General features: G+C 41.5%; 1 protein-coding gene and 1 long non-coding RNA gene across 2 annotated transcripts; one reads left to right on the top strand and one right to left on the bottom strand.

Annotated features, from left to right (window-relative positions):
* Nucleotides 1–3531: 3531 nt before the first annotated feature.
* Nucleotides 3532–7350, bottom strand: LOC135495866 (uncharacterized). Its single transcript, XR_010448607.1, has 3 exons — nt 6586–7350; nt 6264–6387; nt 3532–4521 (listed from the first exon to the last, which is right to left on the bottom strand). It is a non-coding gene; the product is annotated as an uncharacterized LOC135495866 (long non-coding RNA).
* A 59-nt stretch (nt 7351–7409) lies between these two features.
* On the top strand, nt 7410–16624 carry LOC135496286 (diphosphomevalonate decarboxylase-like). Its single transcript, XM_064785540.1, is given in 6 exon segments — nt 7410–7494; nt 9678–9875; nt 10358–10502; nt 12301–12471; nt 14251–14368; nt 16500–16624. Coding segments are annotated over 4 exon segments (579 nt in total). The 5' UTR covers nt 7410–7494; nt 9678–9729; the 3' UTR covers nt 14368; nt 16500–16624.
* Nucleotides 16625–17146: the final 522 nt, after the last annotated feature.

Raw genomic sequence — 17146 nt, 5'->3', positions numbered from 1 at the left:
ACCCTGGTCAGCACCCGATATAGACCGGGTGGCCTGGATCCCAACTTGGTTTAGGAAATAACTAGCATTACCCAATCTTAGTGATGAGGTGTGCATGGAGTTGAGTGCACTGCTGCCATCTGTTTTTTTAGCTGTGACCTTCCAAAAAGTTATAGGGACTGGAGACAAGACCACCATTGATTTTTTAAGCCTTTTAGCAGTTAAATTTTCATTGTTTGACCGCATCGCATCAAATACTGCGTGGGGTTGTGAATCTGAAATTTTGATATGATCTTCCGGACAGTCGGGCAAGTTAATGGTGAAAAGTAAACTGGTAGTTGATCACGGAAATTTTTTGATAATCGACAAATTGGACAGACATTGATATTTCCACACATTTCAGCGAACTGGCAGAAAAATCGCAAAACACTATTGCCAAATTGGCAAAATTCAAATAATGTCTTTATATCTGTAGACTTGCCACACCAAATACCTTTTCAATACTTCTCCAAATATGCACTGGACAGTTAAAAACATACTCGCATCTAAATGATAGGTCTGGAACCTCCAGTCCAACCTATGAGTATTTAATGGTTGTCTTGTCTCACTGTGATTGAACGATAGAACTTGGGGAAAATTTAGCAGTACGCATTACTGTGGGCAGTAGTATGCAGTGTACGGGCCCGATATGTACCAGGTGCAGTAGTGAAAGAGGTAACTGGACCACAAGTACTTACGAACGACCTATCCCTTTAGATTACTTGTTGTACCACTCTTTGAATATGTTTCAATTAAGCTGGGAGCAGAGAGATATCTGTGTGATCAATTGTGCTTCTGAACGCATGTGCGACCTGTCACAGCAAAAGGAGGCGCACGTCGCACCGAAGATGGGCCCAAATGAGAATAGGAGATAATGCTGGCATTGGATGTACTCTGATTTCAGCTGGGTCGTTTTGTCCCCTAGCTTCGTTCCACACACATGTACTCAGATTTCAAGGCAGTCAGCAGTGAAATGAACGTCCATTTCATCTTAACCTGCCAAGCTATGAGCGACATGCGCCTGGTTTTGCTGTGACCAGGTCACCTATTTGTAAAATCTAATCAATTTGACAATTGTCACGGACCTCGTCTCCATTTATTTTGGCCTTATGTAACCGAGGTGATCTTTGTGAGCTGACACACTGAGCGCTGAGATTTTGGCCGAATACTTCAGGAAATGTCCAAACTTACATGAAGAAGAAGAAGCAGCTTCTATTTATCATTATACAATGCAATTAAACACCGAATGAGATCTGCTGACTCGGATTTTATTCAATTAGTCCCCACAAGATGGCATATTGGCCACAGATGAGACTGATTTCAGAATACTTTATTTTGGTAATCCACAACAGGATTCTGTTGTGGCACCATATCTTTCCTTGAAATCATCTGATGATTTCTGTATGTTGTATCTGATGTTCTTTGTATGAGTTTTCTGTCACATTAATGAATTCACAATTTGATTGTTAATGTGCACATGCATATTAATTTCGATGAATTAGTTTGTGTAAGTCTTGAAATAAAAACCCAACTCAGTTAATACATTGCCACAACATATTTTGGTTTCAAAGTTTGTGATGGATGGCCAGTGTGCATTAGTCTGCAGGTTTATACCTAACTTTGATGTAAGGTTGCATTTTCTATGTCAAAGTCTAGTCGCTTGTGAAATCCCTATATTTTAGGGTGCATGATACAATTTTGTGATATCTAAGTAAAATATCTTCGGGATCAGGATTCCAGATGCAAGGTAACAAACAGACGTATGGATAGCAGAACAGACTGGTGTCAGAATTGAGATTTTGCTAGACTAACGAGAAACAAGATGAGAACATGACTATCACCTTGCTGATCTACCAGTGTTGTGCTTATTATCCATCCTTCACCGCCGGTAAACTACCCCGTGATCAGCCGCTTGAACCGATGTTACTACATTATTGGTAGTCTCCGTGCATTCCCTTCCTTTCCCACACATCCATATTGTGACAACACTAACATTACACTCGTATACTTGGACTTGCGATCGGGTGTAGTTATGCCCCCGGACACGTGGCAGACAATTGACAAGCGGCTTCATTTTTGGCGGGAAAACGATGGGAGGCCGACTTCAACAATATATCCCGGCACCAGTGCGGTCATTGCGTGTACAGTGTCAATTTTTCATGTTTGTAGTAGGCATCATCATTGGCTCATGTTATGTACATGGTCCCATCTCATGCGGGTGACGCGCATAGCATGTCATGTACATGGTCCCATCTCATGCGGGTGACGTGTATAGCATGTCATGTACATGGTCCCATCTCATGCGGGTGACGTGCATAGCATATCATGTACATGGTCCCATCTCATGCGGGTGACGTGCATAGCATATCATGTACATGGTCCCATCTCATGCGGGTGACGTGCATAGCATATCATGTACATGGTCCCATCTCATGCGGGTGACGTGCATAGCATATCATGTACATGGTCCCATCTCATGCGGGTGACGTGCATAGCATATCATGTACATGGTCCCATCTCATGCGGGTGACGTGCATAGCATATCATGTGCATGGTCCCATCTCATGCGGGTGACGTGCATAGCATATCATGTGCATGGTCCCATCTCATGCGGGTGACGTGCATAGCATATCATGTGCATGGTCCCATCTCATGCGGATGACGTGCATAGCATATCATGGACATGGTCCCATCTCATGCGGGTGACGTGCATAGCATATCATGTACATGGTCCCATCTCATGCGGGTGACGTGCATAGCATATCATGTACATGGTCCCTTCTCATGCGGGTGACGTGCATAGCATATCATGTACATGGTCCCATCTCATGCGGGTGACGTGCATAGCATATCATGTACATGGTCCCATCTCAGGCGGGTGACGTGCATAGCATATCATGTACATGGTCCCATCTCAGGTGGGTGACGTGCATAGCATATCATGTACATGGTCCCATCTCATGCGGGTGACGTGCATAGCATATCATGTACATGGTCCCATCTCATGCGGGTGACGTGCATAGCATATCATGTACATGGTCCCATCTCATGCGGGTGACGTGCATAGCATGTCATGCACATGGTCCCATCTCATGCGGGTGACGTTCTGCCCTTCCAAAATATTGATTCACCAGCACTTGGTCGCCACCGCTCAAAATTGTCAAACACACTGGGGAATAAATACATGTAGTTTCATCCTAGTATAGATGGCGATACTTTCGAATAGTTTTGACCGTTCAGTTAAAGTTAGTTCCACTGTTTATTACTTGTATCGACTGTCAGCACACGGCAACGCTGCCCGAAAAGTGGCTGCTGCAGCAAGGGGTTAGGCTTAAACATTTAGCTAAAACTTCAGTGGTGTGAAAATTATTAACTTAATGGATTTATCATTACTTGTAGTTTTATCATTGGAAAATGAACCCATTCGAGGTAATAAATGAAAGTGCTCTGTCGTGAGACTCCGTTACATCCTTAAATCCGAGAGAGGAATTACAAAAACTACAGTAATACTATTATTTGATTGTATTAAGCTTCATGATGATCAAAGTTCACAATATTTGAGGTTATCACTTGTAAGTGAGATCCTTACACTTCAGAATCTACCTTTACACTAACTACTTCAAACCAAGATTCCTATTTGATGCTAAACATGGGTAGGAGTGGGGGAGATTTGGAGAGACCAGGCCCTGTTCTATTCAGGAATGGGTTACAATCGTACAACTGTCCATCGGTAAAGACTGCAGCAAATTACTTATTTCTTAAAACGGAAGTTATCCGCCTACACAAGAGGCAGCAGAAGGAAAGTCCGATGTGCCGCAAAGCCTAGCAATACAATTGATAGAGTATGTCTTTCATTACTATGACAATATACAGTTTCTCTCCACCCACACCCATAAGAACACAAATTCTTCAATCCAACACAACTTCCTGAATCTGACCGATCCAATCAGGCCCTATTTACAATGTATTTAACTCGAGCGTAATGCCCGGTCAATCTTATTCTCAAGAATCCCGGAAGCAAATGATTTACTGTTCATTTATAAAACACAGACTTGCTACCAATTAATCAAATATCGAAATTTCAAACTGAATCTAAAACTAATATCATTAAGTCCAAATCGTTAGCCACAGAAAGCAAAAGGTCAAAATGGTGCATTCACAAACATTGAGGGCAGCAAAAACAAAGTTGTTTACAGCACTGTTTTCATATCACAGGTTTAAGCATGTCAATTTCTTCACTGTCCATCTTTTCTAATGGCTCCTCTCTGTATGTATGATTGACTATCGATGACCATGAATCATTATGAGTAAGACTGTTTAGTAAATCAGATGAACTTGATTCAGCTGAATCTTCAAAATCACGGAGATTCTCATCTGTTTCGAACTGTCTTATCATCATCGACTCCGTCTGATGTCCTTGACGTCTTTTTGTCAACCGCTGGAATCTGATTAGCGGGTAGCAAGTCACCCAATCCAGATGCTCGGGCACATTTGTACAGATCCCTGGAACAATTTGATAAGAGATGAAAATTAGTAGGCATAAATGGTAAATCTACAACATATTTCTAACAAGTCTAAAGTTGAGCAGAAAGGGTTCAACATGACTTATATTACACAGGGAAGAATGCTTTTAAAGGGGCACACGTTCGTAATTACTTGTCTCAAGTTAAATAGAAATCCACTAATACACAATGCCGTACTGCAGTTACATGTATTATGAATACGAATTTGTTGAAAATTGGTTTTGATAGTATTTGTATATCTGTCTACACAAAGGCAATGCTGAAAATTATATTTAGTATGTATTTACGAAATTGAAAGTATTCAAATTCAATTACAAATTCAAATTTTTTTTTAATGAACGGCGTAGGCCTTTAAGTATTGATCCCCTGTCATTAAAATTTAACCTTTTCTCCTAAGAATCAAAATTCTTTGAATCAATTACCGTATCTAATCTAAGCTGATGTGGACATTTCTGCATAGTCCCAAGAGGTCTTGAATAAAATACAGTGGAACGTCTGTTAGCAGACACCTCTCTATTAAGGACAACCGGCCTCTCTATTTATAGTTGTGGTCCCAAAGTGGTTGTTTCCATTCAATTAGACCTCTCTTATCAGGACACCTCTCTATTAAGGGCAACACTTGTCAGTCCCGAGGGTGTCCTTGATAGAGAGGTTCTACTGTAGCTCAACTCAAGGAAAGTTTCACCCTGGAGAATCAAAAACCGGAACTCCGGGCAATTCGTGCCGAGCTCCAGGTTTCTAGTCATCTGGTATTCCCGACCCAAACAGCAGAAACTAGGTAGGTTGCCATCGCGGTAAGAAAACTTTCAAATGTCAATTCAATCAATATAATGATATTTTCTTTCAACTTCAACAGATAGAGATAGCTTACCAGGAAAAATGCAGTCAGGCCGGTGGGCATAACCTACACATACTTTCTTCACATTCATCATTTTTGTTCTCTGATTTATTCGTTCTCTCTCCAATGTCAGATGTTCCACTTTTATACAGAGTGAGTTTGCTAACTTCGAACTTCAATCCAATGTTTTCACATAGATAAACTGCACGGTGTGCAGTCATTGTAACCGGTATTTCAACGAATGAATATTCATCTGTTCATTGGTGGTATTGACACTATTGTCTCGGAAAGAGACAAGACCACCATTGATTTTTCCAAGCCATTTCCAGTTATTTCAAATGCCCGCCCATCAAATACTGCGTGGGGTTGTGAAATTGAAATTTGGATATGATATACGGGTTAGTCTTGGGAGTAACTGGTGCGATATAAACTGGTAGTTGACCACGGAAATTTTTTTTTAAATTGACAAGTTTGACACAAGTGGACAGTTTTACCCATTTTGGCCATTTTCACTCCAAATTTGAATGACGCCCCCTATGGCCAGGTTGTCAAAATTCAAAATTAATTTTTTTACCAAACAATTTATTTATATCTGTAGACTGTAGACTTGTCACAGCAAATATTTTTTCAATACCTCTCCAAATATGTACTTGATTATTAAAAAACATGCACTCGTCTTGATGATAGGCCTGGACCCTCAAACCTATGAATATTCACTGGTGGTATTGTCTCAATGAAGAGGGATCATCTTGAGATATCAATGAAATATGCCTTTTCCCAAGCATTTGAGATGTCCTGACTAACATAACCAAGTTTCATCAAAAATTTACTTGATTTGAGCGAGCTATTGAGGTTTTAAATTTCGTCCGATACAGACAACCTACCATATATTTCGTCTTCAAATTGTTTGCAGACTGTCTTCAAGTTAAGCTCATTAACTCGTAAAATTCTTAATTGAATGGTACCGAATCTTCGACAAATCAGCAGTCGCAGTGGTCTTCAGTCAATCTGAAATAGGAATTTGAAATAATTTTAATTCATGACAAATATTAAAAAATTTCAATTTTTGGAAAAAAGTTGTCTTTTTAAAGGATGTTCCAATGTTGTGACAGTGGTATCTTGCTCAAAACAGGTCACAACGATGGGACACGACGGCAAAAGACATGCCAGACATTAATAACCGTACTGCCAAGAATGTGAACTTACTACGGATCAACATGAAAGAAGTCACTGATGAGATAGAAATACCAGACGAGACCATTCAGCATGATCATGTGATTTTTGTTGTTCAGACAACCAAACTGTCATCGTCATGCAGTGACATATACTACTTCTTGTTGTTCACCATCTCAATCGTGGTTCGTACACGTATGTAACTGCTTCGACCGTATACTGCCGCTGAGCGAAACCGATACGGAATGAAATAAACAGCTGCCATCCCCTGGTACATTAACTGGCATTTTTTCTGATCCCCCGAACTTCGCGAGTATAGCGTGGGCGTTTCTGTCAACTTTATCATGGTGTTCTTCTTGAAATTTCGTATGTCCCGTTGGTGCTACTATTGGTCGGGTGTTGCGCAGAAAGATCTCCTCCCGGCGAGCGGCTGTCCGGAGCATCGGGATGGTCTTGGAGTTGTCCCTCAATCGCTGGATAGATAAATCGTAATTGTAATCACCCTTTTTGCTGAAGCTAGAGTGGAGACAGTCTTTGCACCAGTAACCTAAGGACATGCGAGTTCCTCAATCAATGCAGGCGCCAGATCCTGGCAAGTACCAAACCATGGCAGTTACAATGAGTTACGCCCCCCTCTTTTTTGCCTCGCTCCATCTGTCCATGCCAATACGAACAAAAATCCGTCACTTTTTGTCTTAGCGAGCATGCTTGTTCTCAATTCGGACACTTTTCACTGAATTCACTTGCTGAAATACAAAAATTAGTGAAAGCTTAGTACCCTGGGACTGACATCTTGGCTTTTTTTATCCATTGATTGGTCAATTTCAGTTCCGCCGGAAGTCATGCAGACGAAAATATCCTGATCATGGCGGGCATCGTACGATCAGATATTTGCCCAGGGAAAGATGCCTCGTAACATGCACTGCTCCCGTTAATATTTCTGTAATTAAGTATTGTAAGTGATATAGAATCTGTAGGATACTTACTTGCGCCATCCCAACGTTATTTGTGCTCTTTTTGGCAGGTTTTGTATCGGACCCAAAAAACATTTTGATTTCATGCAGGCCCGGCCCGTGCAGCACTGACTTATGCACTGCAGGGTGTCTCAAAAAAGGTCATTGGTACAAAAGGCCAAAGGCCAAATTGATGTGTATCTAAAGAAACGATACACACCCCGTAAATCACATTGGAAATTTGACCACTGGGTAACAACCAAATTTTGTAACAAAATACATAGGGCCTACATTGTTACAATTAAGCAGTGGATATTTTGCCGTGAACCGGTTGTGTTATTTTCACTATTTTGCCGTGCACTTCCGTTGGACATGCGCAGTTTGCGTTTTTCAGACTTAGCATTTTTTCAGATTTGTCCGCCGTGTTGACGATCTCACTCTCGACATGCTCGATCGGGGACGAATTTTCCTCATTTCACAACGTTCAGATCGCAATGAGAGCTTTAGAAAAAGAGAAGAGCAGCATATATCATACTGGCGGCGAGATTCGAGGACAATTACTGCTGCCTGGAAAAGACTGATGGAGTGATGCATCTGCCGGAAAATGACGAGATCAAGTACTATGAGTTGCGGTTCACATGCATCAAAGGTGGCCGAAAATATGAACCGCAGCAGAGTTCTGGTCACTGACCCAATCAAAAGTAAGTTGGACTCCCTGGCAAGTCTTGCCGGCAAACAGCATTACGGAAAAACGCTAAGTCCGAAAAACACGAACTGCACATGTCCAACGGAAGTGCGTGGCAAAATGGCGAAAATAACTCTCAACCGGTTCACGGCAAAATATCCACTGCGATACAATAATACATGTAGGCCTAGTCCTGACTAGGCCCTAGAGGAAATCAAAGATAAGACACTTCGGTCCCGGATGTGGATGATGATGCTGATGGTATGGTTTGCGCTAACATGACCTCCTATTGCGCATATCTCTTTCAAAGAAAGCACTGCATTGCGCACCAGATAATGCATGATTCACATCATTTGTTACTAGTCATGGCAGCTGATTGGTCTGTTTGAGTTATGCGCAAACCATACCATAAATCGTCATATCCAGGACTGAAGTTCCGAAGTGTTGTACTCCGCGAACGCAAGTCAGATCGACCGCAAGTCATGAAGTCGCAGATGCAAGGCTGCATTGTATGGATGATTTCAACAAAGACAAACCAGAGCCAAACAAAACAAATGCGCACACTCAGAGTCAGATTCAGAACGCGTCAGAAGGCATAAGCCAAATTCGCACTAGGCCTAAAGTCACTGAGTCCCTTTGTTTCAGTTTTAAAGGGGAACTATAGGCAGGAGGAGAGGGGCTAATTTGGCCATCTTCGAGTGACTAATATTGGTGGCTATTGGTGGCTTTGTGTAACTTTATCTTCCTGCCTAGTTGCTGCCTATATTGTCCCTTTAACAATCCAAAAGTCGCGGATCACGCATGATTGGTCAGAACCCAAACAAACTTCGTCAAAATTCAAGATTAGTGGGGAAAAACTTGTTTTAACATTGTTGATTCGTACACCCGATAGGTTATGCATCCTTATTTTTGTCTGTGTTGATCAGTGTACTGAATGTCTTGATGTGATCTGCCAGTTTAATAATAATATTGTGTTAGCATCCCAATGGTAAGAAATGAATTACCTATTCGCAACCACAATGTAGCAGAGATACCAGCGGTGTATCCCCATTTCGCCTACACCCATACCAGCATGGTCCTTCGAATCGTCCATGGTCAGATATTATCGAACTTGCGGGCAGTTTTGAGTTACATGATTTACCAAGTGAATCGCGGTAATGAGCTTAAAATTCACCTTTTTCAAATTACCATTGCGTGGGTGGAACACTTGAAATGGACTTGTTCTCACAATTACGGTAGTTTCCAAGGTGCAAAATGGAGTGGATTATGCATAGAGTTGATGAAAAATGATTTTCACCTAGAGATTTTCGTGTACTCGAGAAAGGTGATAGACCATAGGATTTTTTAACAGTCAAGTAAGTATTCCTAAAACACCAGGCGGCATGGCCTCGACCGCAATTCATATATGATTAAAATCAAACAAAAATTATATCTGATAATTGGAAGAGTTGCTAGCAAACTAGGTAACCTTTCTCGTTGATTTTCAGTAAGGATACATGCTAGAAAACGACCCCACAATGTGACAGTATCTTGTCGAAGATGGTAACTTGGAAAGTGCATATCTGTTCAAAGAATAACTCCCCAACTGCTGCAGGTCTAGCCTCATCTGCTGCAGGCTACGCTTGCCTTGTTGCATCACTTGCGAAGCTGCTTGGTGTTAAAGAGAATGTCTCATACTTGGCAAGGTAAGTAATATGTTCCTCAGAGTCATTCCATCTCAATTGAGCTTGTTCTAAACAACTGTGTTCAGTTAAATAAAAAGATGTGCCATTCTTAATTGGCTATTTGTCGAGAGTGTTGAATTTAGGCAAGATCAGCCAGTTTTGCTGTTAGTTTGAGATACATGTATTTACAAGTTTGAACTTTTTAATTGTTTGATTTTCACCAATGACTTATTTGCAGGGGGATATGCTGAATAATAAAACGTTTAAGATGCAGAGGTGTCTCAGTGTTTTATTTCAGAGCTGTCTTCAGAGTTGGCATGCAACTCAGTTTAAAAATTCTGGAATACCATCTTTTGGATGTGTTGTAGTGGACATGTGAAGAGCAGCTGCTCATAAGTCAAAAGCAACACATGGACTGTTTAAATTGCAAAAGAGATCTTTAGATGCCTCTTTCCTTCTTGCTGGGCCATATTTTATATTGACTCGATTCTTTGCTTGCAGAGACAAGGCTCAGGCAGTGCATGTCGCAGCATGTTTGGAGGATTTGTTGAATGGACAAAAGGAAGTGAGCCTGATGGGTCGGATTCGGTGGCTGTCCAGTGCTTTCCAGAATCACACTGGCCAGAGATGAGGACACTCATTCTAGTTGTAGGTCGAAAAGACCCTTTTACACCAGGCGGCATAAACCACTGCTGGCCCAAACAAACCTAAATATAGGCACAACGATTGAAAGAACATGCGGTGTGCTACCATGCAGTCTTTTGTTTGCTGCTTGTTAGTTGTGTCCAGCAGTAGTTTCCGCCGTCTGGTGTGAGGGCCTCTATTGAATTGACTGAATTAAATTCATCCAGAGTCAAACTGGATAGGATCCTGACAATTAGGGTTTATAATTGTCTTATAGCTAAGATATGACTCAAAGAAGCCAACTATGAAGTCCATACCTCTTGATGATGCACATTAGCTCTGCATGCATTTAGTTTTCAAACAAAGCTTATGCGCATACATGTACCAGAGGTAGTGACATCATGAATGTGATGCGTCACTGTGCATTTGCAGCTGGGTATTTTTCCATGTTATGCCTTACCCATGGAGTATGTAGAGGCTGAAACCTGATATATTGGTACTCACTCTGGTGTTGTTGTGATGAAGGTGTCTGGTTGTGAACTTGTATTATGTTTTATTGTATGTTATGTTCATGTTGGAAATTACTAGACACGTCGAAGTGTGATACTGACTTTTTACAGCCAAACGATTCTGCTAAAAGTCAGCATACTACCAAATGATTCTTTTTAAAGTGTCAGTGTATAGCATTTAAAATATTTCGAATTACAGTTTACTTGTGAGACGCCAGGGAGATAAATCAAAACTCACTAAATTTCTGTGCATAAATATTGCGTGAAATAATTAGTCAAGTACATCAGGCTTTAAAATCGGCCATTCCGGGGACAAACATCTTGGTGCCAAAAACATACGTTGGCCATGTTGGCGAAAATGACGTCATACCATGTAAAATTTAAGAAGGATGTCATGGAGTCACCGACGGTCGGGCAACTACGGAAATGACACACTTCGCCTCAACCGTGGTCGTTATGACGCAATAAACAATCTTGTGACGTCGCAACATGTAAATATCAGCTTCCATGAACCAGTGCAGGCTTTTTGGCAGGAATTGCCAGCCTAACATAAATGGGCCGATAGTAGACATACGCAACCTGATATCCGCTCAGAAGTTTCTGTGTCGTTTTAAATGCTCACTGTAGTTAAAAAGTAAGAAGATCGGAGCCACACTGCTTTTCATTAATGTAGTCACTGTGAGCATTTAAAACGACCCAGAAATTTCCGATCGGATATCAGGTCGTATATGACTTCTATGGGCCCATTTACATTGGCTGGCAATTCCCGCCAAAAAACCGCACTGGTCCATGGAGGTTGCCATTTACATCGTATGACGTCACAAAACTGTATGTTACGTCATATCGACCTCTATTGCGCCGAGGTGCGTAAATTTTGCAAATACCCGACCCGTCGGCAACATGAGGACGTCCTTCTTGGATTTTACATGGTATGACGTCATTTTCCAAAACATGGCCGATTTAAATCTCCAATATAGGTCTTTTGGCAATATTTTGGCACAGAAATTTGAATTTGATCAGTTGTGATATATCAAGTTAATGTCTCACGGGTAAACTGTAATTCGAACGATTTTAAATGCTTTCTACTTACTCTTTAAGGTAATGAGGAGCAGGTACTCCAATCTACTTACTCTTTAATTTGAACTCTGAAACCATTGCATCTGTTTAGATGATTCATTGAAGCACTGCATTTGAGCAAATTCATCTTGGTTTTTTGCGTATGCAGGTGTAAATTTCATTCATGTCATTCTTTCAGTAAATTTTCCTAAGATTGATACAGGACTTATAGATCTGTTGCTGTTTCCTTCTTTTAGGTGAGCGACCACAAAAACGTCACAGGAAGTACATCAGGGATGCAGAGGTCGGTGGAAACGTCTGATTTGATTGCATACCGAGCAGAGCATGTTGTACCACAGGGGATGAGAGATATTAAGGAGGAAATTGCAAAGCGAGACTTTGAAACGTTTGCTGATATCACTATGAAGGTTTGGAGACCTGTTGTCAGGTAACTGGACACAGACGTTTAAGCTGTTGCTAAATGGGTCTGAAAAATATTCATATGGTCTATTACAAGCCACGTCTTCTGCAATTATTTTCTTGACAATGACATCAACACATCTGTCTGTCTGAAAAGCCAAGATCACCTGCTTGGCACATATAACATCTGATTGTACACTCGCACGTGGGCTTGTTCAAAAGACAGACTCTCAGAATAACTTTGAATATGGTGGAAGATTCTTAAACACCCGAGTGAGGACATTTCATTGTCATAATATACAGCCTCGTTTTCACCACAGAGGTTTGGGTGAGTTAGCCCAAACCCCTTGGGTTGGTGCAAAATGTGGAAGTATTTCAAAAGCATTTAAAACCACATTATTCGATATTTAATTTGAGATATTTTAGAATAGAAATTGATACCTCACTGTCGGTACTGGTTGTCTCACCCAAACCGCCTCGGTTTTGGCCAATATTTTAGCTCCACCCGAGTGGTTTGGGTGAGACAACCATTGAACCAATGTCGATAGTGAGGTATCAATTCCTTAAAGGGAGGCTATTGGAATGATTCCCCATTCGACCAACAGTTACAACCTCAACATCTACGTAAACTGCGTATTCTTAACAACAACTGTGGCTCTTGGTTTTATAAATAAACAAACATTAATGAGTGAAATGGATGATTTTAATCCACTTGTCACTGCTTATTTTTGAATCAAGTATGCCGCCATCTTGGTGGATTTTAATCTGGTCTCTCCTCCCAAACGGAGAGCCAAAGACGTCATGGTTATGGATGCAGCCATTGTGACAATCAGCTGTTCGAACAATGGCGAATGCTTGGAATGACAGCGAAATGACAGATGACAGTTCTTCGATTTCTTCAGGTTCTTCGTCGACGTTCGGCAATAAATCCTTCGATTACAACCGTGCATCAGCAGAAGAACGAGCAGGTCTAAATCCCTATGCGTTTGAGCCAGAGTACACACCTGAAGAGCTGGCTGAACGTGAACTTGATGATGGTGACGGTACCAGGGCAGAAAAAGGTCTGGAAACGAGTAGTACTCGCCTATCATGCCTATAGGGGATCAGTCTCAAAATTACCATGAAAAAACCCCACTGCATCTATGACGTCATTCGCCCGGGAGATTTGAACAAACATGGCTACCCCCGCAAACTGCTTATTAAATGCAATTTTCTGCAGTATCTAGGAATATTCACCATATCCTTGGTGTAGAGTATTTGTTTGTCATGTAACTTGGTATGTATTTGTTTTAAAAAATATTTGATTTTGCTGCATCAATTTATTCCTATACTAGCCTCCCTTTAAACTAAATCATAATAACTTTCACTGATATTGCTAGCATAATCAAGGTGGGGCTTTGGGTTGAAGTATACAGTTCCTATTACTGTAAGTCCTTATTGCCTTGGAGATGGTTCAGGATGAGAGAGCAGGTGAATAGGTCTTGAATAGTTTTTAAAACTCAATCGCCTACAGATGAGATATGAATTAGTGAGAGTTGCAGATGCTTTACACCATTGTAGACTGGATAATGTTTGTGAATGTTTGTTTGTTCATGATTCTGGAGGCAAACCTGAACGTAAAACACATGGAAATTTCAACTCTCGTCGTTAGCCATTAGATTTGTGTAGCAAGTAAGGAATTTTGCTACTTATTGAAAATTAGTGAATTTACCCATTTTGGTCACAGCTAACAATTCCTGGCCCTGCAGTATGCTAGCATTTGTATATCTTGACACTCTTTGTTGCAGGAGAGTAACTAATTCCATGCCATATGCCAAGACACGTACCCTCCAATATACTACATGAACGATACATCCAAAGCTATCGTCCATCTTGTACACTCCTATAATGATTGGCTCCAGTAAGGTAGGTGGTCTAAGTTCTTGCGTATCCTACAAGACTGGTGAAGTAGTCTTGAAAGGACTTTTTGAAGTACAGGCAAATTTCTTTCTAAGTTTCATAACACAAAGTGACCAAACGCATAAATTAGCATGTTTTGGACCAAGAAAATAGTCACTGTATGGCATTCAAGGTAGAATAATTTTTGTTGGGTGTACTTCAGTTACTTTATTCGACACATTCTGATGATGCAGTGGCCGGAGAAAATGCAACTAAAATCAACAAAATGTTTTTCTTTAATTTTATTTTGTACCGGTATTGAAACTAGACGCTGCTCTATGAATTTTGATGATCTAAGTTAACATTTTTTATCCCCGCAATATATTTGGTAACAGTCCACCACGGAAGGGATGCATTTTAAAACTGTCACAGTTTTAGGCAATTGTTTAGTCATTAAGTTTTTTTCTTGTTGGATGTCATAACAGCAATGTTAAATAACTCAGACAGTGGATGTATCTGGTGCATTCAGAAAAACAGTAGGTGATGTTTCAACAGATACAGATATCTATCGCACGGATGGCCATTGAATATGAGGCAGAGATATTGGCCAAACAGAGGATAGCGTGTATAGTGTTCAAAGGTCACCTGAAACAATTTTATAAAAATGTTAACTTTGGGTATAAATAATAGGGCATAACATAAGAAACACATGTGTGAAAACCACATAAAAATCAAACTACTCATCTTAAAGTTATAGCAGTATGTAATTCAAACATTCCAGGTGGTGCAGGAAGAACAAATTAATGATGTTCATTGTGCTGTTCCGTAATAAAGTTTTGATAGTTGCATGCTTATATTCTAATTACCTTGTCACAGGTATACACATTTATACGGTGGCTGGGAAAGGACATCGAAAAAAAAAAATTCTCGGCGGGACGACTTATTATCTTGGGGGGACGACTTAGTAAGTCGGGGGGACGACTTAGTAAGTCGGGGGGACGACTTATTATGTCGGGGGGGACGACTTATTAAGTCGAGGGGACGACTTATTATGTCGGGGGGGACGACTTATTATCTCGGGGGGACGACCTAGTAAGTCGGGGGGACGACTTAGTAAGTCGGGGGGGACGACTTATTATCTCGGGGGGACGACTTATTAAGTCGGGGGGACGACTTATTATCTCGGGGGGACGACTTATTATCTCGGGGGGACGACTTATTAAGTCGGGGGGGACGACTTATGAAAGCGAGGGCGAGGCCTGGCTGTGACTGTCTCATCTCTCTCGCCATATCAATAACTAGGCAGTGCGGCGAAGACTGATGCGGCCTGGCTGTGACTGTCTCATCACTCTCGTCATGTTGTCAACACGGTGGAGCAGCCAGGACTGATTCGGCCTGGCTGTGACTTCCTCATCTCTCTCACCATGTTGACAACTTAATAATAATATTGCCCTACTGCCTTTTTCATGAATCAATTTTGAGCATTATGTTTACAACGTAGTTGACAATAATTATAGTGAGAGAGATGAGGCAGTCACAGCCAGGCCAAATCAGTCTTGGCTGCTCTGCCAAGTTGTCAACTAAACATGGTGAGAGAGATGAGAAAGTCACAGCCAGGCCGAATCGGTCCTGGCTGCTCCACCGTGTTGACAACATGGCGAGAGAGATGAGACAGTCACAGCCAGGCCTCGCCCTCGCTTTCATAAGTCGTCCCCCTGACTTAATAAGTCGTCCCCCCGACTTAATAAGTCGTCCCCCCGAGATAATAAGTCGTCCCCCCGACTTACTAAGTCGTCCCCCCGACTTAATAAGTCGTCCCCCCGAGATAATAAGTCGTCCCCCGAGATAATAAGTCGTCCCCCCGACTTACTAAGTCGTCCCCCGACTTACTAAGTCGTCCCCCCGTCTTACTTAGTCGTCCCCCCGAGATAATAAGTCGTCCCCCCGCGATAATAAGTCGTCCCGCCGAGAATTTTTTTTTTTCGATGTCCTTTCCCAGCCACCGTACATTTAGGTAACATGTGAATGTAAAATTTTAAAATATAGGCATGAAACCATAAAACACTTTATTTCAGTACAGCACAATGTACATCATCAGTTTGTTTTTTCCTGATTTAAAAAGTGTTTCAGGTGACCTTTAAGCCTTTATTTGTTGCAGATTGCCTATACGTTTGATGCCGGTCCCAATGCCTGTATCTACACGCTGGATGAACATGTCTCACACTTCCTTATGTCCTCCTACAACATTTCTTCCCACTGTCAAATGGCGAATGTTACATCACCAATCCATCAGATGAATATATTCACCTGAAAAAGGTAAAAATCGTTTCCCTTTCATGGTGTATTCGTAGTGGCCGCCATCTTGTTTGCCTTGGTCAACCAGTCACCCAACCAACCTGGATATCTGTCTCCCAGTTTTGACCAACAAAGGGTACTGTATTTTTGCAGCGGGCCTGCTCGTGCAGTCAAAGCCCTCATTCAGTGGAGCTTTCCCTGCAAATGAACATAGCTTAATATCTTTATTACCGCCGACCGCTATAGCGGTCACAATCAAATACACGTGTTTACCGCCTACCGCTTGAGCAGTCGCTATTGTTTGGTATGATCTGGCTCGGCTGTGCTGGTGTATAGTGATGCAGGCATGTCGTCTGCTACCCACCAACTTGAACTAAGTCATATAGATGGTGCTGCGGTGACGGCGAAGACGGAGGTTTTGCCACATGCACGTGGCTGCACAATAATACCCAAAAAGCCCCCGGTATGGAACGGTTTTGAAGGTAGTCAAGAGGTTAAGCAATCTTAAGC

Source organism: Lineus longissimus, chromosome 11 (genome assembly GCF_910592395.1).
Source record: "Lineus longissimus chromosome 11, tnLinLong1.2, whole genome shotgun sequence".
Taxonomy (NCBI): Eukaryota; Metazoa; Nemertea; class Pilidiophora; order Heteronemertea; family Lineidae; genus Lineus; species Lineus longissimus.
This window is presented reverse-complemented; position numbering and strand designations above follow the sequence as displayed.